The sequence below is a fragment of the Gobio gobio genome (assembly GCF_949357685.1).
Source record: "Gobio gobio genome assembly, chromosome: 10".
NCBI lineage: Eukaryota > Metazoa > Chordata > Actinopteri > Cypriniformes > Gobionidae > Gobio > Gobio gobio.
Genome location: NC_137116.1, coordinates 7726381 through 7750851, shown reverse-complemented (window position 1 = coordinate 7750851; position 24471 = coordinate 7726381). Strand labels below are relative to the sequence as shown.

The following is a 24471-nucleotide window of genomic DNA, read 5'->3' as shown; positions in this document are numbered from 1 at the left end:
CAGCGAGCTCAGATTGTGCTCTGCCCATATTAGGGCTTCTTCCGCCATTGAGTGCAGGTCGATAGATCTCAGACCGCCTTGCCGATTTATATAGGCTACCACCGATCTGCTGTCCGTTCGGATCAGGACATGGTGGTGTTTTATGTACGGAAGGAAAGCTCTTAGCGATATCGTGACCGCTTTCATCTCTAGACAGTTTATATGAAGGCTCTTCTCCGAGTCTGACCAGAGACCGGAGATCGGCCTGCCCTCGTGAAGGGCTCCCCAACCTCATCCAGTTGGATGCATCTGTCGAGATAACTTTCCACTTCGTAACAGTGCCCAAACTCACGCCCGTCTTGTACCAGACGGGATTTTTCCAAGGAGCCAGAGCCAACACACAGCTGTGGTCTACCTTGATTTGCAATCGGCCCGAAAGCCATGCGTGAGCTGGAACGCGGCGATTCAGCCAGTGCTGTAGGGGGCGCATGTGCAACAGACCCAGTCTGAGAACTGGCGCCGCCGAGGCCATGACACCCAACATCCTCTGAAAGTGTTTGAGAGGAATGTGTGCACCGGACCTGAGGGAAACCGCTCGGTTCTGAGCAGAGAGCGCGCGCTGTGACGTCAGCCGCGCGCTCATCTGCAGCGAGTCCAATACTGTTCCCAGAAACAAAACTTTCTGTGTGGGAAACAATAAACTCTTTGCCACGTTGATTCTGAGTCCCAAGCATTGTAAATGGTTGAGAAGCCAAGATCTGTGGGTTAATAGCTGTATCTCTGACTGAGCTATTATGAGCCAGTCGTCGAGATAGTTGAGAATTCTCATTCCCCGAAGCCTCAGCGGGGTTAGCGCCGCTTCCATGCACTTTGTAAACGTGCGAGGGGCTAGAGATAGACCAAAAGGTAGCACCTTGTATTGGTATGCTTTCCCCTCGAAGGCGAATCTCAAGAATGGCCTGTGATGGGGGGCTATTTGTATGTGGAAATAGGCATCCTCTAGATCCACAGTGAAAAACCAATCTCCCGGGCGAATGTGCGCGAAGATTTGTTTCATTCTCAACATTCTGAACGGGCGCTTCATAAGGGCTTTGTTCAAATGTCTGAGGTCTAGGATGGGTCTTAGACCACCGTCCTTTTTTGGTACAAGGAAGTAACGGCTGTAAAAGCCCAGGATAAGTTTTCAACGGGACATGAGAGACTGCAACATCTATTGTCTGTCCGAAACATGGCTCACGCCAGCGGTCCCGGATACAGCCGTGACGCCGTCCGAGAACTTCTCTGTTTTTCGGATGGACAGAACAGCCGAGGCCGGGAAATCTAAAGGCGGTGGAGTGTGTTTCATGATAAACAAGAAATGGTGCGATCCTAGGAACATCTCCATTCTCTCGCGATCCTGCTCGCCTCACTTGGAACATTTAACTATCATGTGCCGGCCTTTCTACCTGCCGAGGGAGTTTTCCTCGGTCATCGCCACTGCCGTTTATATTCCACCACAGGCAGACACGGGGCTGGCTTTATCTGCCCTCCATGATGTGACCAGCGGCTTCATAAACAAACACCCCGACGCTGCTTTCATCGTCGCGGGTGATTTTAACAAAGCAAACCTAAAGAAAGTATTGCCAAACTTTCACCAGCATGTCTCCTGTCCCACACGAGGAGCAAACACACTGGATCATTGCTACTCTCCGTTTAAGAACGCCTACAAAGCTCGTTCACAGCCAGCTTTTGGCAAATCGGACCATGCCGCCATTTTCCTCACACCGGAATACAAACAAAGGCTCGTTCAAGAGCCCCCGGTGAGGAGGGAAGTCAAACGCTGGTCATCCCATTCAGAGATCACGCTACAGGCAGCTCTCGATGACGTCGACTGGGACATGTTCCGCGCGAGTTCTGAAGACGTCAGCGAGTTCACAGAAGTGGCGCTCTGCTTTATCAATACACTGACAGAGCAAGCCACACAAACATTAACTATAACGTCCTTCCCTAATCAGAAACCGTGGGTGGACAGTTCAATTCGCACTGCAGTAAACTCGCGCACTACCGCTTACAATGCCGGTCTCCTAACGGGGGATATGAGGGAGTACAAAGCTTCATGTTACGCCCTCCGGCGCGCCGTTAAAGCCGCAAAACTCCGATATAAAGACCGAGTGGAATCTCATTTCCAACTCAACGACTCCCGGCGGATGTGGCAGGGACTGAGGACCATCTGTGCTTTTGGAACTAAATCCTCTGCAGAGGTGAGAGCTGATCCGTTGCTGGTGAACGAGTTAAACTCTTTCTACGCTCGCTTTGATGGTAATCGCGGCAGCGCGACTCCGGCGAGTGACGCGTCAGAGAGAGTCCCTCAGAGCAGCAACAGTCACGTGATCTCTGTCTCGGAGGACGAGGTTCGGAGGGCACTCAAACGTGTGGATGTCAGGAAAGCTGCTGGCCGGATGGTATTTCAGGTCGTGTTCTGCGGTCCTGTGCTGATCAGCTCGCAGGGCTCTTTACATCCATATTTAACGAGTCCCTTGCTACATCTGTTGTCCCCACCTCCTTCAAACGATCCTCCATCATCCCTGTACCTAAGATCAGTAAACCCTCTTGCCTAAATGACTATCGTCCAGTGGCTCTCACATCTTTAGTCATGAAGGTCTTTGAGAGACTTATTAAAAACAACATTTGCTCCTCCATCCCTGACACTTTGGACCCTCTTCAGTTTGCCTATCGTCCCAATAGATCGACTGAAGATGCCATCTCTCACGTCCTTCACTCCTGCCTCACTCACATCGACAGCAAAAGTGGGAACTATGTCAGGCTGCTATTTATTGACTATAGCTCAGCCTTTAACACCATAGTTCCCATTAAGCTAACACACAAACTCCTGGATCTAGGCCTGAATTCTTCTCTCTGCCTCTGGATTGAAGATTTCCTCACTGGCAGACCCCAGGCGGTGAGAGTAGGCCAGTTCACCTCCACCTCCATCACCCTGAGTGTTGGAGCTCCACAGGGCTGTGTGCTGAGTCCCCTGCTCTACTCTCTCTACACCCATGACTGTTTGTCCACACACAGCTCCACCTCTATCATCAAGTTTGCTGATGATACTGTTGTCCTGGGTCTCATCTCCAACAACAATGAGACGGCATACTTGGACGAAGTGGAGCAACTGACATCATGGTGCCAGGACAACTGTCTCTCTCTGAATGTTAACAAGACCAAAGAACTGATTGTGGACTTCAGGAAGAGACAGCATCGTTCATACTCCCCTCTCATGATCAGCGGGACACCGGTAGAGAGAGTGAGCAGCTTCAAACAGCTCCACCTGGGTGTGAACATCTCAGAGGATCTGACCTGGACTACACACATCCAGACACAGGTGAAAAAAGCCAGGCAAAGACTGTACCACCTGCGCCAGCTGAGGAAATTCAGGGTTTCACCAGCCATCCTGAAAACTTTCTATCGAGGGGCGATAGAAAGTGTCCTGACTCAGTGCATCACAGCGTGGTACGGGAACAGCACCAGTCACGATTGCAAAGCCCTGCAAAGAGTGGTGCGCTTATCCGAGCGCATCTCAGGCTCAGCTCTCCCGTCTCTGCAGGACATCTACACCAAACGCTGCAGAGGTAGAGCTACTAAAATCATCAGAGACATTAATCACCCTGCAAACTCTCACTTCACCCTGCTGCCATCTGGTAAGCGCTTCCGTAGCCTGATGGCAAAGACTGAAAGACTCAGGAGGAGTTTCTTCCCCCAGGCCATCAGACTCCTGAACTCAGTCACGTGACTTCACTTCACCCCGCACACGCATAAACATCCAGTTTAAACATTAACATCCACATACTGCCATTGCACTGCACTTTACGTTCCTATTGTTACTGTGTAACAACCTGTAATAACCTGTTTGCACATCATACTCCTGTTTGCACATTATACTCCATTTGCAATTATACCTATTGCATGCACATCATACTTCTCTATATATAAATATATATATATATTTTATGTTAACCACTTATTTTTAAGTCTACAGTTTCTCACTTATCATATCCACTTATTTTATATTTTATATTTTTATTTTATTTTTTTATTTTTATCTTATTTCCTATTTTTATCTTACTTGATTTATTTATAACTCTACTTATGTTAATACTTTTTATTCTAATTTTATTCTATTTCTATTTTAATTTCCCCTTGTGTTCTTGTAACTGTTATTTGCACTGTCCATGGAGCGGACCTGTTTACATTTCACTGCCAGTTGTATATTGTGTATATAACTGTGTATGTGACAAATAAAACTCTTGAATCTTGAATCTTGAATCTAGCCCGACTCGCTCTGTGAGGGGTGTACGGCTTCTACCGCTCCCTTTATTAACAGTTTTGATATCTCGGTTCGAAGCACGTGACTTTTGTCGCTTCTCACCGTTGTCTCTTCCACGGCGCGAAAGCGCGGTGGTCTGCGAGCAAACTGTAGCGAGTAACCTCGTTCTATTATGTTCAACACCCTTTTCGAAATGCCGGGAATGGCCCGCCAGGCCTCGGCCTTCGAAGCCAGGGGCTGAATTAATCTGTGGGGCGAGTCGCTGAGTAACAGGGACTCGGTGGCCCGATAACCTTGCGCTAAGTTGGCGCTTATGAGGGAATTGTTTCCCGCCGCCTGAGTGCAGGGGGCCGGGGGAGATAGAGTATTGGTGTTTGTGTACAGGCGAGCGCGCTTGAGTGCGGGCTCGTTGACTGTGAGAATAATGTTTCCAGCCACCTGAGTGCAGGGGGCTGGGGAACATGGGGGAGTGCTTGAGTGTAGGGGTACATGCTTTAATGCTGGCACACTGCCTACAGAGAAAAAGCTCTTTTTGTGACTCATATGGGTCGCCGTGAAAACGGCGTTTGTGTACAGGCGAGCGCGCTTGCTTGCGGGCTCGTTGGCTGTGAATGTGGCGTTCCCAGCCGCCTTGAAGGGAGCTGGGGAACGTTTTAGAAGAGAGCGAGGCGGTGCACCGGCCGAAGTGGGCACTATCCGCCTTCTCTTCATACCTCTGGCTAGGACGGCTTCGGAGGCTCAGGTTTCGACACATTGCTGGGTCGTGGACCTCGACGCTCCGGCGGTCTGCTGCGGCTCGTAGAGCGGGAACGCTGACCGGGCTTGGAAGCCGCGTGAGGCTGGCGAGCTGAAGGCGGCGCCTTGGTGGGCTGGGCTGGTGCAGCTTTAGCTTGACGGCTAGCGGAGGAGCTGGAACGCTTGGGCAGGAAATGTCGCATTGCCTGCGAAGCCTTCTGTGCCTCAGTGAAGCGCTCCGTGAACCCAACCACGGCGGAACCAAACAATCCTGAAGGCGAAATGGGCGCGTCCAGGAAAGCGGTCTTGTCCGTGTCCTTCATCTCCGTTAAGTTAAGCCACAAATGGCGCTCCAACACCGTCAGGCTGGCCATGCATCTGCCGATCGCCTGAGCATTGGCCTTGGTGGCGCGCAGGGCCAAGTCAGTGGCGCCGCGCAGATCCTTCAGAGCCTCGTTATCAGGAACAGACTCGTCCAGGGAACGGAGGAGTTTGGCCTGGAAGACTTGAAGCACCGCCATGGAGTGTAGCGCTGACGCCGCCTGGCCGGCGGAGGCGAATGCTCGACCGGCGAGGCTGGACGTAGTGCGGCAGGCTTTGGAAGGGTGCACGGTCTTTGACTGCCATCCTCTGGCGGAGGGCGGGCAAAGGTGTGCAGCGACAGCTTCCTCGAGGGGAGGAAGGGCTTGATATCCTTTTTTCTGAGCACCATCGACTACCGAGAGCGCTGGAGAAAAAGAGGATTTGGCGCGAGAAGAAAATGGCGCCTTCCACGATTTTGTTAGCTCCTCGTGGACTTCTGGAAAGAAGGGAGCGGGTCTTTGAGCGGTCGGTTGACGGCGGTTCTCGAAATACCACTCATCCAGTCGGCTTCTCGTGGGCTCCTCGGGTTGAGACCAGTCAATGCCGAGGTCGTACACGGCCTTGGTGAGCAAGCGCATAAGCTCAGCGTCGACTGAGGTTATGACGCCGCTAGCCGTCCGCGTCGAAGTGGCGTGCTCCGAGGCGGCGTCCGACCACCCGCTCCCGGATGCAGCAAGGGAAAGGCTGTCATCCTCTTCCTCCTCCGGTCCGCCGAACGAAACAGCAGCAGCCGCCATGCGAGGGGAGCTGTGCTGCTCGGCGACGAACAACACGGGCGATGGCGAGGCAAGCGGGGACATGCCCGGCGTGTGCTCGTCAGTGCGCTCCGGTGGCCTCTGGTCGCGACGTTTTTTCTTCCGTGGCTCCAGAGGCTGGGAGCACGGGACGGGATCATATTGGGTCTGCAGCGCCAGCTCGTCGCACTCACGGCAGCCGCCCTGGTTGAGTGCAGTCTGCGTGTGGTCTCGTCCGAGACATGACACGCAGATGATGTGCCGATCCTCGTCCGCGATGAAACCTCTGCACGAGGCGCAGGAACGAGACATTTGCAACAACGTCTCGTGCTCTTTTTGAATGTGAAAAACACAGTAAGGTAAGAAAGGATATAGTGCCGGATGGCGCAGCTGGAAGGCAGGCTGAAGGCAGAGAATCAGACGTCCTCAGGCCGCGTGTTCCGCTGGGTGCGTGTCGACGGCAGGCTTCGATCCGGAGCTCAACGATTGCAAGTCGCTGAAGAAGAATTAATCTGACTAACCTTGCGAGAGTGGGTCTTATATACCCTAGGCTATGCAAATTCTGTTGCCCCTTGTGGCGGGAATTTGGAAGGACCTGATTGGTCCGTCCCGCCCCACGGTCTCGCTATAGGTTGCTGCAGTTGCAGCGGCACAGCCAATCAGCACGCAGCTGCTTCCTGCTGAGAGTTGTGCAGCTGCACTGCGTATAAAAGGTATTTTTGGATAAAAATTTGCTTCAATATCTCGAGGAAAGGAATTCCCCCATAGCGTTTTAGCAAAACGCAATACGAGAGTACTCTCATAAGGGAACCCTTGCACAGAGATGCACGGCTAAGCGGACAGAGATCATAAAACGAGGGAACGAGAGTCCTTGTGACGAGCTGTATTTATGAGAGCCAGACAAAGACCTGTCGCACCTTGTCACCTCTCGTCCTTCATCGCTCTCTCCATCGTCTTCCTCCCCCACTAACCCTGTGTCCATGCTCATATACTGTCCTCTGCTTTTGAAGGCCACGCTGTGTCAGTATTCAGTGAAGCTCTAATAGAAGCGTCAACCACGGCACACACACAATCACTCAAACCGTATATTTACCCTGCCGACCTGACCTCACTCACACACGTTAGAGTGGCGCACAAACCTAATAGCATGTACACAAACACTAATTTAAGTGAGTTTTATTAAATTTGAGTTTAATAAAACCCGTTTGAATCGGAGGAACAATGCGGCGGAGAGAGGGAGCGCTGCATGGAATTCCTGAGTTATCTGCTACCGGAATGTAACAGTGCGTTCACACCGCCGCCGGCGAGAGCGTCAAACTTCGCTCTGGCCGCCCTGCCATCGACGCTGTAGAAGATTCGTGGACGCGCTGCCGCTCTGACGTAGATTGAATGCTTGGTCTTTTTTGAAACAGCATTTAAAGGGGCTGCAAAGCAAACAATCATGTTGATCGGCGTTTGTGCTGACTGACCACAAGTAGGGTATAACCGTATAATATAACCTCATGAAATCATTTAAATGTGAAAGTTAAAAAAAGCAGATCGATGGAAAGAACTTAACAAATATAGTTACATGTTTGCTAACGAAATAAACCAATTAAAAGCCATTTGTGTGGTGTATAAATAATGTTGCGCATCTTCTTATCAAACCCGCCGCACCAGCAGTGATCAACCTCTCTCTATTTTGCTTGGGAACTAATGTGGTCGGAACCAAAGTTTATAGCGCTGCGTTCTCTAGAATCATCTCAAGCGGAGCACTTCTACATTCCCATTGGTTGCCGCCGGCTGCCGCCGAAGCGCGTCGTAGCTCATTACCATAAAGTTCACCTGATCCCAACTCTCCTCGACGCCCAAATCGTCCAAGACGCGCCGCGCCGCTCTCGCCGGAGCTCGCACAGTAATTAAGCGTCGAGTCAGTCGCTGGCATGCATTTTCAATCTGACACATTTTACACATCATTCGGAATCCTGACGCTTGTTGCCATGACTACAGAATGGAATGCGACGGTCGTGCAGGTGTGAATGTGCAAAAACAAAGTTCCAAATTCTAAACGATTTGCTTGAATTCATTCCAGCATGCAGTCACTTATCGACCGAATATTCGCTGTAATATCTGCTGATAAAGGCATTTGGGCCATTCTACAGAACTGCTGTTCCACAACCAAAAACACCTTCAAAAAGCATTTAAGTATTAGATGTTTACCTTATATTATCTATTGAAACACACAATAAGATTTAAAAAATCAGTAAGCTTCATATTTTTGTGACCCTGGACCACAAAACCAGGCATAAGGGTCAATTTTGAAATTGAGAATTTTGCATAATCTGAAAGCTGAATAAATAAGTCTTCCATTGTTGTGTGGTTTGTGGTCTGGAATCTGAGGGTACAAAAAATCGAAATATTGAGACAATCGCCTTTAAAGTTGTCGAAATTAAGTCCTTAGCAACGCATATTACTACTAATAATACATTTTGGATATATTTACAGTTGGAAATATACAAAATATCTATTGCCACAAATATACCTGTGAGACTCATGACTGCTTTTGTGCTCCAGGGTCACATTTATAAAATCATCATTTATTGAGTAATTTCAATTGGGAGGTGTCTGTCCCAAACCCTAAATTTCAACTTATGAAAATCATTGAAATACAGTCAAACCAAAAATGATTCAGACAGCAGATATAATATTTCACTAGTAAACAGTGTGCAGGACATTATAGTTAATTTATTTAAGTGAGGACAGTAAAATAAAGTAAACTGTGACATATTATATCCAAAAATTCTTCATACAGTGACTACCAGTAAAATACAAATTTAGGAGCAAAATGATTCAGACACTTTGACCGGACCATGTTTTGCTGAAGTATTTTTTTCTTTAATTGCTAATGCGACCTTTGACACCACAGACTGAACAAAATGAAGCATTGCTTGGTCATTGGTTGAGCTAAATTGGTATTATCTCATTGTGTAGTTAAATGTAACAGCTGATTGGTTGATTGTAATCCATTACATCCCTATCTATCAAAGTTATCTGACATTATCAAGATGAATTTGTTCTGATATTCTGAGTTCATGTCATATTTTTTTACCATTTTCTAAACTATAGCGAATAAACTGTGAAAAGGTGAGAAAATGTTGAAGGTGTCTGAATACATTTTGGGTTGACTGTGACATTTTTGCATTTTGTTCTATTGTTGTTTTTTTTATATATTTTCTTTGTAAATCATGAACTTTATGTAAAAATGTGTCCCTGTAATGTGATTTGGTTGCTCCCAAAACATTACTGTCACTGCTGAAAAAGTGCCATCACGAAAATAAAATATATTGAATTATCAACTAAGATGTTTGGTTCAAAGTATATAAAAAAATGAAACCTTAAAGGGAGAGTTCACCCAAAAATGCAAATTAGCCCATGATTTACTCATCCTCAAGCCATCCTAGGTGTATATGACAATAACAATTAAAATTTTAACAATATTTCAAGTGCTATTTATGAGATTTGTTGTATTTTGAATCCAGTCTTTCTGATATTCTCCTTTAAGACGAATACATTACACATTACATATACATATTAAAAATGTCCTGGCTATTCCAAGCTTTATAATGGGAGTGACTTGTTGGGTCATTTGGTCCATAAAAGTGCATCTATCCATCATAAAACTGCTCCACACGGTTCCGGGGGTTAATCAAGGCCTTCTGAAGTGAATTGGCGCATTTGTGTAAGGAAAATATCCATATTGATAACTTTATAGAGTAAAATAACTAGCTTACAGCGGTCGGCGGTCCCGAGTCGACTTGGGCTAAAAGAGTAACCCCCTGACGCGATGTACAGGAGCATCACAAGCTTTGACGCCTCTCGTGGATAGGGCTGGGCAACAAACTCAAGCCCCTCTTCTCTTATATCAAAATCCTCCACGATTTCGCTTTAAAAAACTCGTTTTAAAGACTTCTAATTCTTGACCGGTGTATTGTTTTGCTCTATCCTCTGCGCTTCTGCATTCGTCAATACGCATGCGTCAAGGGTCAAAGGTTACTCTTTTAGCGCAAGTTGACTTGCGTACCGCTGACCGCTGAAAGCTAGTTATTTTAGTCTATAAAGTTATCAATATGGATATTTTTATTACACAAATGCGCCACTTCGCTTCAGAAGGCCTTTATTAACCCCCCGGAGCCGTGTGGAGCAGTTTTATGATGGATAGATGCACTTTTATGGACTTCAAAAATGACCTAACAAGGCACTGCCATTATAAAGCTTTGAAGAGCCAGGACATTTTTAATAAAACTCCGATTTTATTCGTCTGAAAGAAGAATGTCATATACACCTTCAGGGGGAGTAAATCATGGGCTAATTTTCATTTTTGGGTGAACTAACCCTTTCACTCTTTTTAACTCTTTTACAAAGAAAGATTGGATTCAAAATACAACAAATCTCATAAATTACACTTGAAACATTGTTAAAATTGTTATTGATTTACCTGTGACAACCTTTTAATGGAATAGCAAAACATTTATTTACAAGATAGATGTAAACAAAATCTTAACAGGTCAATAAGCCTTCTTATTAAATGATTTAGGATTGTGTTTCAGTAGTGACAAATTTGAAAATACAAAATATGTAACCCTGGAGCACAAGACCAGTGTCACGGGTATATTTGCGGCAATAGCCAACAATACATTAGATGGGTCAAAATGATCAATTTTTCTTTTATGCCAGAAATCATTAGGATATTAAGTAAAGATCATGTTCCATGAAGATATTTTGTAAATTGCATACCGTAAATTTATATAAAAATGTATTATTAGTAGTAATATGCTAAGGACTTCATTTGGACAACTTTAAAGGAGATTTTCTCAATATTTAGATATTTTTTTTCACCCTCAGATTCCAGATTTTCAAATAGTTTGGCAAAATATTGTCCTATCCCAACAAACCACACATCAATGGAAAGCTTATTTATTCAGCCCTGATGTACCCTTATGACTGGTTTTGTGGTCCAGGGGAATATATGAGAACTAACTGCACAATTACTAGAAATGTGTACCTTGGATATTATGCAATTTGCATTCATACAAAATTTGTGGAAAAATGTTCAAGAATGTTCCAATTCTGTCGAATGGCCCTTGTAAGAGGTCAGAGCTCTTCTGCAAATGAAGTTTGAAAGGGCGTATTCAACACTGTATCTGTTTCCGAATCACAGCAACAACAAATCTCGTGTGATTTGCAACACTCCCTGATGGGAAAAGCAACTGAGTGTCAGATCTGATATATTTAGCATCAACAGCCAGTCAAAACCTTTGGAGAGCGAGCAAGAATTCCGACTTTGACGCTTCTGCACAGATATCAGCGATACTACCACCAAAACCGAAACATTCGAATGTAATCTTAAAGCTGCTTGACAAGAATATCAGAACGCCTCGGCGTCCCTAACTGTTATCTTTCACTAAGATACATGATTTGGCGACAAAATAGCAGACTTTCTCCAAAATAGTTTGACTTTTATTAGACAAAACACTTATTGGGGATGATCAGGGATGTGTCCCACACACTCACACACACACACATGTCTTATCTCAGCGCTGTACCTTTAGTTCCTTGAAGAAGACACAGCTTCTTGCCCACTCCACAATTGAGAACAGTGTCTGGTCCGCCATGACGCACAGCAGGCCGAATGGCCGTGGTTTGTCCAGTTTGCCTCTGCCGCTTTGCTCCTGGTGAAGGTACGCACAGATCTTCCCTCGCACCTGCAAACATGAAACCAAACACACACGACAGCTATGACCAACCGAGAAGATCATGTGTGGAATTAAATACCTTCAGTCTGTTTTTAACTTATAAAATAGTATAAAATGTATTACTTTATATAGAAATATATGGTGCATAATTTAGAGGTGAATATTGTTTAACACCATGAAATAAATACAAGATATTAAAGAAAAAATAGTAACACTTTATGGTCACACTTTAGATTAGGGTCCAATTCTAACTATTTACTACGACTTTTGCCTCAATAAACTCCTTCTGCTAGTAAGGTAGTGGTTAAGTTTAGGATTATGGATGTAAGGTCATGCAGAATAAGGCATTTATATGTGCTTTATAAGTCCTAATAAACATCCAACATCCTAATATGCATGCTAATACACTATTAAAAAAATGATATGATCAATAAGTTGTGACAATATATGTTTTACATTGCTTTAGCTCTGGGACCATTTTTGGGGATTTCCGCCAGGATTTGGCCTACCCAAATTAAAAAGCTTCCCATACCCACATACAGTGGTCTAAATACACAATTTTGGTGTCATTTTACAGGAAACCCTTAGAAGTTAAATAAAACACTGCTAAACATGATAAACATGAAAGTATATGTTGTCTGAGCTGTAATAAACCCCCCCAAAAAAGAGGCACTTTTTGATTTTTTGATTATAAAATAATTTTTGAAAGTGTATAAAAAATACGGGAAAAAAGAAATTTGACAGTATCAGTTGAGACAAAATATCTTCTTTTGCATACAGGTTTGTAAAGACTCTATAAACTTTGTAAATACCAGAGGCATGCCACACAATATTTGAATGACTGTTCGATCAATGTTAACTGGCTATGTTTATGTAAAAAATGTCATTCAATCTGACAAAACCTGTGAAAAAAATTAGGTTACATCAACAAATTATGTGTTTTATGGATCGGTACTATATTAAGTGTCTTTAACTACTATGTACTAACATTTAAATTAATCATTTGCGCACTTATTGTGTACATACATGTTTTACACTGTAGTATTTTTAAAAAAAAGGTTACGTCCTCTTAAAGTACCCTTGTTACAGTTTTACTATACAATTAAGTACTCAAAAAATATTAATTAACAACATGTACTTACTATATAATTAGTGTTAGGGTTGTATGTAACTGCATGGTTTACTGTTATTACTATGGTAAGTACGTGTAACATGTGTAACGAAAACTGTAAAATAAAGTGTTAGCTAGTTTTTACTATAGTAACTGCATGTAAAGTGTAACAATGGCCAGTGTTGGGGGTAACGCATTACAAGTAACGCGAGTTATGTAATCAGATTACTTTTTCAAGTAACTAGTAAAGTAATGCATTACTTTTAAATTTACAACAAAATTCCTGAGTGACTTTTTCAAACAAGTAACGCAAGTTACCTTGTTTTCTCATTTATTGACTGACAGCTATTTGTGAAAATAATAAGTATTGTAGTTCTAAGACTAAATGTGAGCATTTACTCGTCTCACTTGCACAAAAACACATTCATATGCAAACGCTGAATATTATGCAAACCTACAGTACCTAATATGTTAAATTACACAAATATACTTTATTTATTTAATCTCACTTTATTAACCAATGTCTTTATTAATCAATGTCTTTATTTATATATAAATACACACACAAGCATGTATATATTTAAGAAAAAAATATTATTTTTATATATAAAACATTTATATTTATATATATATATATATATTATAGATTATATAAATGTATTTACAGTATATACATGCAAATATTTCTTAAATATATACATAAATGTGTGTGTATTTATATATAAATAATAATTAACAGAGTACACACACATATATTATGTTAACACAAACTTTTATTTTGGATGCGATTAATCGCGATTAATCTTTTGACAGCCCTAATTTTTTTTGTTTGTTTCTAAAATAAGAAATTCTCCTGCATCCTATTATTCTGCAGTCCAGTAGAAGGCTTCACTTCTAGTGTGAAAGAGCCTTTACATTTGCCAAACATATAATTTTTGTTTTTTAAAAAACAAACAAGCCCAGCCCAGGTGAGAAAAAGTAACGCAAAAGTAATTGTAATGCATTACAAATAATTGTAATGCATTACTTTTAAAAGTAACTTTCCCCACAGTGACAATGACACTGTAAAATAAAGTGTTACCTTAACCCTCTGGGGTTCTTCGGGTCAAAAATGACCAGAAGCGTTTTATCATTTTTTTTTTTTTAAATCGTAGCTTCATCGGAATGGTCCGAAACTTGGTCAAAATAACTAAATAACAAAATAACACAAAAACACAATTAGCTTTTGGAATGGCACGCGTTCATTTGTGTGTGCGTGTGTTTTTGTGTGTATATGTGTGTGTGTGTGTGTGTGTGTGTGTGTGTGTGTGTGTGTGTGTGTGTGTGTGTGTGTGTGTGTGTGTGTGTGTGTGTGTGTGTGTGTGTGTGTGTGTGGGCATGTTTTTGTGAAATATCAGGACACAAATGTGTATAATGACATGGGTATGACATAGGTATTACAAAAAGAGGGTGAAATATGAGGACGTTCCCCATGTCCTCACTTTTCAAAATGCTTATAAATCATACAGAATGAGTTTTTTTCACAGAAAGTAAACTGCACAGTCTCCTGTTAGGGTTAGGTTTAGGGGCAGGGGCATTTGTATGGTATAAAAACCATTACGCCTATGGAATGTCCTCACATTTCACAAAAACAAACGTGTGTGTGTGTGTGTGTGTGTTTTTTTGTCTGTTTTGCACTCTTGATGTTTTAGAGATTCGCCCCTTCACTGTTGAGTCCTTTTTTTCTGCATCCTGGCTGATTTGTAGATTGTATGCACAAAAAAACTATATTTTCATATTTTTGCCAATTTCCCATTCATTTCCTATGGGGGTCATTTTTGACCCGAAGGTCCTGAGTGTGACTATTTTTTTTTACGACCACTTAGACTTTTCAAATCCTGTCCCCAATTTTTTGGGGTGTTCATATACCAAGTACCAATAAAGTCACCAAGTTTTTGACCATTCCAATGAAGCTACGATTTTATTTTATTTTTTATAAAACGCAAGATCCACTATAGTGGTAAAAATGTGCTATTGCGTGCTAAAAAGGCTCAATGTGTCCACCGGATGGCACTGATCTCATTTAAAAAATTTGCTTTCATGAGGCCTAGGCTTCACTCTAAAATGAAATACAGCTTTAATAAAAAAAATTAAACATTATATATATAATTTTTGTCTTATATTCAATGGGAAAAAATGGGTCATAACTATTGCATAAATATTACTTATAAATCATAATATTATCTCAAAACGCCAAAAAAGAAAATAAAAAATATTATTGAGCAAAAATATATTTCATTGATTTTACTCAAATCTTTTTTTATCTTAATCCCGCCCTCCGGGTCATTTTTGACCCGAAGGTCCTGAGTGTGACCCATAAATTAAGTACCCCAGAGGGTTAAAATGGAGCGTCCTTATTACATGTGCTTACCATAGTAATAAGAGTAAATTATGCATAATTACATGCAACTAACCCACAAACAAACCCTAATCCTAACCCTATAGTAAGTACATGTAGTTACTCAGTACTTAAATCTATAATTACACTGTAACAATGACACCTTAAAATAAAGTGTAACCAAAAAAACAATAGTGTAACCAATACCACCAAACCTGTCCTAATCTTACCCATATTCAGCACAAGTGTTTAGCAACACAGCATCAACATTGTACCTAATGTAACCCCTCCCGTTCGAACCGCACGCTCCAAGCGGGACTCGAAACTGGGTCCGCCGGCATGAGAGTCGACACAATGAGGCTAAAGGCTGCAACCTCTAGCATCAGTCGCTAGAGCATCTCTTGAGATCAGAGGAGTGAGGTTTACTCGCACAGCGAATACTAGCTAGCCTCCGTTACACTAACAGTTTTTGTTACTGATAGTTAAAGACACCTAATACACCCACTTTTTCAGTGTGCACTAGCTGATTTATTGATTCATACCTGCTCCTCGTCCGGGTCGCAGCTGACCAGCTCCAGCACCAGCGGGGGCAGCCCGGGGTTCATGGGGCTGGAGTGAGGGGACGCGGGCATGCAGCCGTCAGGGTACGGGTACCCAAGAGAGGAGTCTGGAGAACTGGAGTATGCATCCGGGTATTCTGCTTTAATGGATCTGCTCGGTAGAGAGGGAGCGGTGTACTGGTACTGAGCCGGGAACGAGCCGTAGCTCTGCAGCGCCACACCCAGGGCCGGAGGGCAGAGCGGAGGGCAGTCGTACTCCGGAGAGGACAGAGAAGGTGGGTGGAGGCCCTGGAGTGACCCGGGATGAGGGTACTCAGTCTGGCCGGTGGACAGGAGGGATGGGTTGGCCTCTATTTTAAAGCCGCTGGCTCTGATTAAAGCTCTCTTCTGCTGTTTCATGGCACGATCGCGCTTGTACATGGGGCCGAACTTGTTCCTTCCCCCTCTCATTCGATCCGCACGGACAGCTGGGAAAAGAGAGAGAGTGACAGGAGGCATTCAAATTTAACCACATATTTGCTCACACTTTATATTATGTGTCTTTAACTACTATGTGTGTGCTTATTGTAAAACTTGTTACATGTAGTTATCATAGTAATAACTATAAATGATGTATAATTACATGCATCTGACCTTAAACCAAACCCTAACCCTATAGTAAGTACATGTAGTTACTTAATATTACTCAGTACTTAAATATGTAATTACACTGTAACAATGACACCTTAAAATAAAGTGTAACCCCAAACCCTAATTCTACCCTAACTCTACAGAACGAACATGTAGTTAATATATTAATAAATATAAATTATGCATAATTACAAGTAACTAACATTGAATCAAACCCTAACCATAATTTGGTAACACTTTATTTTACAGTATCATTGTTACACTTGTTACATATAGTTTTTATAGTAATAACTATAAATTATACATAAATACAAGCAACTAACCCTAAAACAAACCCTAACCCTATAGTAAGTACATGTAGTTACTTAATATTACTCAGTACTTAAATATGTAATTACACTGTAACAATGACACCTTAAAATAAAATATAACCGCAAACCCTAATCCTACCCTAACTCTTTAGTACGAACATGTAGTTCATATATTAATAAATATAAATTATGCATAATTACAAGTAACTAACCTTAAATCAAACCCTAACCATAACTTGGGAACACTTTATTTTACAGTATCATTGTTACACTTGTTACATATAGTTTTTATAGTAATAACTATAAATTATACTTACATGCAACTAACCCTAAAACAAACCCTAACCCTATAGTAAGTACATGTAGTTACTTAATATTTCTCAGTACTATATAATTACACTGTAACAAAGCCACCTTAAAATAAAGTGTAACCCATAACTCTATCTGTAGTTAATTGATATTACTCAGTACTTATTTGTAACTCAATGTAACTACGGCACCCTAAAATATAGTGTAACCAAATTGACTATGCATTATGCTTACAAAGTCTTTAACAAATTTTGGTAACACTTTATTTTACAGTGTCCTTGTTACACATTTTCCGTGTAGTTACTATAGTAATAACTATGAATTACAAATAATTACATGCAACTAACCCTATAGTAAGTACATGCGCACTGTAAAATCCAACATTGATTCTAACTCACAATTATTAGTTAACTTTACTTAATGTCTTAACTTAATTGTAAAAATGTTGTAATCTATACTATTCACATACTATTCCTCGTTTACTCAGAAAACCCAAGTTAAGAATAATTGATTGGTTTGAGTGCCATTTTGTAAAAAAAACAAAAAAAACTCACCATTATGGTGATCAGTGTTCACTTTGGTTGGACACTTGGAACATTCATATTATTATAACTCTCTTCCTATTATTTTCCACCAAATAATGAATTTAAATAGACAATATAACTGACAGTGAAACATTAAAACACATTTTAACAGCAAGTAGTCACAGTTATTTGGTTTCAAAGGAAGAGAAGTAATAAATCGGTTGCTTTTTAAAGTTGATAGCTTCTGACTGAATCATTAACTATATTTAATGATTTAGTCAGAAATTAGGTCACCTTTAAAAATGTACCTATGTAATATTTCCCTTTATGTCGTATACTGTTCGTTTTCATAAACACCTGTGAAACTTTTCATTGGGTTGATATAATCCCTCTATATTTGTAACAATATCTCGCTTGAGTCACACACAGACTTCAACATTCAGCATCAAAACACAACAATGGTAACAAGCTATACTAAGTCAAGAGTAAATCTAAAGTAAAAGATCAACTCTCTACAGTTATTTTTTAGTTACTAGAACTCTTGTGTAAGTGACCTATACTAACTAAGCATTTGTTAGCACAACATACACTCTAAAAAAAATGGTGCTATATTGCACTAAAAGTGGTTCTTGGCTCATAATCATAGGGGAACCATTTTTGCTGCTGTATAGCACCATATCTTAACAGGTTCTGTATGGTAGCGGTGCTATATAGCACTTCAGTCATCCCAAAGAACCACTGAAGCACCAAGATTTTGTGCTTTACAGCACTTAAAGTGGTTCCCCTATGATTACGAGCCAAAGAACCATGTTTTGTGCCATATAGCACCATTTTTTTAAGAGTGTACTATTCCTATTTCACTTTACTTGTTTTTTTTTTAAGGCAATCGGTTTGCATGCTTTTTTTTATTTAAGTCTAACTAATTCGATTTTACAGTGTGTAGTTAGTTTATGTTACTCAATACTTAAATGTATAATTACAGTGTACCAGAGACACCTTTTTGAATAATATTTGGATGAAGATGTCAATTTTTTGGCCTTTGGCCACAACTGTACGTCACAATAAGTGCACTGTATCAAACGATTCACTTAAATGTTATTAGTAGTTAAAGACACATAATATATTATTTACATTTTGCAGATGTACTCTTCATCGGATCCAGCTGGAAATCGGATATTTTAGGAGAACAGTGATTAAAAAGCCAAATAAAGCAAGGAATGCTTGGCACGGTTTTGCTTAAGTAAGTCAGGGCGAACGCATGTGGACATTTCTCTTCATATGGACATTTTCCGCTCTGGTTTTTGTGAGTCTCCATGAATCGGCGAGTCTTATCAGCGCGTGAGGAATGTGTCACAGGCGCGCGCGGAAACAGGTGCTTCTCTGCACTCGGCCTGGGAAACGCGCGCACCGCAGAAAAATAAGAGGCCGGCGGGGATATTTTCCACCAAATAATGAATTTAAGTAGACAATGTAACTGACTGTGAAACATTAAAGCAGTTTGTTAGCTAATATAGATCTACATGTTGCACAAAGAGTACATTTATAAATTAAGATGAGTTACTAGGGTTTAATAGCACATCTATGAATGAATGCCATTGAATATGATCGGATGATTTAAATTCATGATCATGAAATATTTTCCAAATATATATTTTACTGCGTGAGGAGTGACGCATGATATAATATAATAAGCAATATATTTCAACACTCCACTGTTCAACACAACAGACAGCGATATAATCAGGACATTCGGGGCGGCTCCTTAAATGTGACGAGGCTCCTTTGCAGCAAAAGCCGAATGTTTGTCTGTTTTTTTGCAGCGATGAGAAGCTGTGCTCACCCTCGAGTCTCATGCCGACGCTGAGGCACTTCTGGAAGCGGCAGAACGGGCATCTCTTCCTCTGGGTTTTGTCGATGCCACAGTCCTGGTTCTGCGTGCACGTGTATCTCTTGTTATTCTGAACCGTCCTCTTGAAAAAACCCTGCCATGATAAAGCAAATAGGGTTATATTCTGTCCGGTTGTGTCAGCTGTTCAAAAAACTGTTGCATTGTAATCTGTTCTAAACTAAAGGGCCATCTTGGAAATAATTTGTTTATACATGAAGTGTCATTGTTACACATGTTACATGTACTTAGTAATAACAATAAATTACGCATAATTACATGCAACTAACCCTAATCCTACCCTAACCCTATAGTAAGTACATGTAGTTACTTAATATTACTCAGTACTATATAATTACACTGTAACAATGACACCTTATAATAAAGTGTAATCCTATTTTTTGGTAATAATTATATATTATGCATAATTACATGCAACTAACACTATAGTAAGTAGTTACTTAATATTACTCGGTACTTAAATATATAGTGACACTGTAACACAGACACCGTAAAATAAAGCGTAACCCTATATTTTAAGGTGTCTTTGTTATTATACATTTAAGTACTGAGTAATAAATTACTATAGGGTTAGGGTTTGGTTTAGGGTTAGTTGTATGTAATTATGCATAATTTATACTTATTAGTACATATAACACGTGTAACAAGGACACTGTAAAATAAAGTGTTACCAAATACACTCTTAAAAGAACCTTTAACATCCATGGAAACTTTTCAATGCACAAAAAGGTGTTTAAAGTGGAAAATTATTGGTAACACTTTATTTTAGTGTCATTGTTATACACTCTAAAAAATGCTGGGCTAAAAACAACCCAAGTTGGGTTGAAAATGGTTGTTTTAAGCAAACATTTAACCCAACCGCTAGGTTAAAACGACCCATTCACTGAGTTAAAACAACACAATTGCTGGGTTAGTCCATTTTCAACCCAACTTGGGTTGTTTTTAACCCAGCATTTTTACAGGTGTTACTATAGTAATAAACTATATATATTATGTACACTCTAAAAACCGCTGGGTTGCTTTAACCCAAATGTGGACAAACCCAACCTTTGGATTAAAAATTTAATGTAAAAATGTAACCAAATGGTTGGGTTTGTCCATATTTGACCCAAATTTGGGTTAAAATAACCCAGCATTTTTTAGAGCGTATAATTACATGCAACTAACCCAAAAAACAAACCTTGACCCTATATAGTAAGTACATATAGTTGATTAATATTACTCAGTACTTAAATATATAATTACACTGTAACAATGATTCCTTAAAATAGAGTGTAACCAAATGATCTTCAGATTATGCAAATGTTCCACAAACTGAGAAAAAAATATGGTTATTTTAAGAGATATAATGAAAGGTTTTTTTGGGAGCCAAAAAAGTACGGGCTAACCTTTATTTTTAGTCGGCCAATAAGGTTTTTGAAATCCAGTATGTATTTGCATGCACGATACAACCAAAATATTATCATGCTATACTAAATAAGTTACTAAATAAATTGTATTAATCAAATGAACAAAGAAGACTGTAACGTAGTGATGCTTTTCATATCATTATCTACAGTAAAACATATTTTCTTCAGTGCACATAATCTGTGTTTATATATAATTATAGCGCGTAAAGAGACACGTGACCGTACCTTACAGCTCTCGCAGGTGAGAAGGCCGTAGTGATAGCCGGACACTTTATCTCCACACACCGGACACATCTCCTCCAGCTCTTCATCTGCCGTGAACTCCATCACACATGCGACAGATCAACTCAATCTCCTGCTTCTCTTACAGACGCTATTCGAGGGGGGGAAATAAACATTCTTAAAAATTCAATTATTGATCATGAATTGAGAAATAAAGTTCTTCTCTTTTAAACACTGCTTAATCCGACAACAGAATAAATCTAAACATCAATTCCACAAAACCACTAAAGCATCAGTGTAAAATAGCCTACCTCCGCGTGTAAAGCGACGATCGTGTACAAGTGTCCAATAAAAAGGTCGTTCATGACAAAAAATAAATAAAAATAATAATAATACTAGAGATGTGGATCTCAAAGCATCTGCTTTATTTCTGGGCGCACGCAGAGGAAAGATGGATTTTTATCATATTGACTGTTCATGTCTCCTCCTGACCACACACACACACACACACACACACCTACTCCCACGCCCACTGCACGACACACACACACACACACACACACACACACACACACACACACACACACACACACACACACACACACACACACACACACACACACACACACACACACACACACACACAGTGAACGACACACGCGTTTTAAAAAAATAATTCTAATTCTAATAATTATTATTAATACTATTTGATTGTAGGGCTACTATTATTATTAAGTATAATTCATTGATTTAAAAAATGTACACTCTTATTTTTATATGTAAATTAAATCTAGCCATTTGGGTTACACTTGGGTGTCATTGTTACAGTGTAATTATGTATTTAAGTAGGCTACTGTAAAATATTAATTAACTAGGTATAGGGTTGGGGTTTGGTTGAGGGTTAGTTACATGTAATTATGCATGTTTAAATATACTTACCATTGACTCTAAAATAGTGTTTCCGCCAATTGTATTGAATTTACATGTCGTGGAATTTATCGTTAGGCTATTTTCTTTTTTTTCCTCTTGTTTTTTTTTTTTTTTTTTTTTTTGTCGAATTAGTTTTCTGAAAATGAAACGAATATAAAATGTCCATGTTTTGCGTTAAAGCACTGCGATGTATTTAAATAAGGAAATATTAAAATAATGCAAAAAGCTAAATGGAAAGAAATTCTTATAAGAAATGATTCACATTTCCCTCTAATAGGCTAACATTTTCAGTGAATGTGTCAGTTTATTAGGCCTACGTATTTATTTATCCACAATTATTAGTAGCAACTTGCGATGTATATGAAACCGTTTCGATGTATACATTTGATATCCATGTTTAACTACATGTCTTAAAATGAAAATGCATATCGAATGAGACTCATTACATATTTTAGTGATGCATTCACATGCAAACGCTGTGCGCTGCGCAGTTTGAAACAATTTTATATTATGGAAGAGAAGCTCTCGCGCTTAGATTACTATGAATCCACCTGTATTTTATCACATAATTGTTGGTGCTCCACGGCGTGAGAACTGAAACTCAAACTGCGTGGCGATGAGAAATGAGTCCAAATGAGTCTTACATAGCGCGTTTTCTCCCAGACTCTCTCAGAATGATTGTTTTCCAAAAGCTAATGCATGCGTGGACTCACCATTAATGTGCGCCTGCAGCATGCGCGAGCGTCGACCTCGTTCAACACGGCCCGGTCAGTCCTTCAGAAACTTCAGGAGAGACTCTAACAGGTCTCAGGTCCTCCTCGGTGTCTGGACGTCTTCAGAGGATCGCAGAGGTCTTCATTGGACAGCGCGCTCATGTGACAGCTCTCGCGCAGATGATGCGCGCTCCGGGCGTTTTATTATCAGCCCCGAGAAAAAAAGAAAAAAAAACATCTACACCATTGATCGATTGGTGCATTAACAGATATCCAGATATAATGCAAACACAAAATGTTTAGATTTTTTCTGTTATGCTTGCATTCTCTCTGGTGTAATTGTTTTAAACGATTGCTTATCGAATTATAGCCTATAGGCTAATTATTGTCTGATATATTTATGTTGGCCAAAGCAAAATATTTTGCATGACATGACAGCCAAGGTTGTCCTCTTTAAGATATACAACAAAGTCATCCTGCTCTCTCAGATATAGACAAAAAAAAATACATATAATCAGATTTTATGAATTTACACATTTATATCGGATTTTACAGTTGAAAATCAACCATGTAGGCTAAACTGGTACATTTATTAATGTGCCCTGTCCATGTAACTCAAAACTGAATAAATAAATAAATTAAGTTATTAAAAATACGTCATGTATATTATTATTTAAGGAGCGTTTTGTTCTGGTGAAATGGAGTAAACGTAAAAAACTTGTCACTCAAAAATGTTTTTAGCTTGAGAACGTCTTTGAAAATAATTATTGGTAACACGTTATTTTACAGTGTCCTTGTTACACGTTACATGTAGTAATAACTAGGCTATAAATGATGCATAATTACATGCATCTAAACCAAACATAACCCTATAGTACATGTAGTTAATTAATACTCAGTACTTAAATATATAATTACACAGTAACAATGACACCTTAAAATGAAGGGTTACACTCTATTTTTGTGTCTGTTACATAAATGTACTTACCAATAACAGTAAATGGTGCATAATTACATGCAACTAGTCCTTAACCAAACCCTATCCTTCCCTATAGTAAGTACGTTATATTAGTTCATATTAGGCTACTCAGTACTTAAATATATATAATTTTTTAAGGTGTCATTGTTACAGTGTAATTACACTCAAAAAAATTCTGGGTTAAAAACAACCGAAGTTGGGTTGAAAATGGACTAATCCAGCAATTAGGTTGTTTTAACCCAGTGAATGGGTCGTTTTAACCCAGCGGTTGGGTTAAATGTTTCCTTAAAACAACCCAATCGCTGCTTAAAGCATACCCAATTTGGGTTGTTTTTAACCCAGCATTTTTTAGAGTGTAATTACACTGTAACAATGACACATTAAAAAAGAGGTTACACTTTATTTGAAGGTGTCTGTGTTACAGTGTAATATGCATTTAAGTACTGTGAGTAATAATAAGCAACTACATAGTTACTACACTCTAAAAAATGCTGGGTTAAAAATAACCCAAGTTGGGTTGAAAATGGACTAACCCAGTAATTGGGTTGCTTTAACCCAGTGAGTGGGTCGTTTTAATCCAGCGGTTGGGTTAAATGTTTGCTTAAAACAACCCAATCGCTGGGTTAAAATGACCTAATTGTTGG

At 40.3% G+C, this 24471-nt stretch overlaps 1 protein-coding gene across 1 annotated transcript in view; it reads right to left on the bottom strand.

Annotated features, from left to right (window-relative positions):
• nr5a1a (nuclear receptor subfamily 5, group A, member 1a) overlaps positions 1 to 21310 on the bottom strand; it is a gene marked incomplete at both ends in the record, with an annotated part of 31368 nt that extends 10058 nt beyond the window's left edge. The window contains 4 exons of the mRNA XM_079826833.1: positions 11697 to 11855; positions 15877 to 16361; positions 19509 to 19650; positions 21209 to 21310. Of these exons, the coding sequence (XP_079682959.1) occupies positions 11697 to 11855; positions 15877 to 16361; positions 19509 to 19650; positions 21209 to 21310 (888 nt within the window). The remainder of the gene's footprint in view (positions 1 to 11696; positions 11856 to 15876; positions 16362 to 19508; positions 19651 to 21208) is intronic.
• Between the last annotated feature and the right edge of the window lie 3161 nt (positions 21311 to 24471).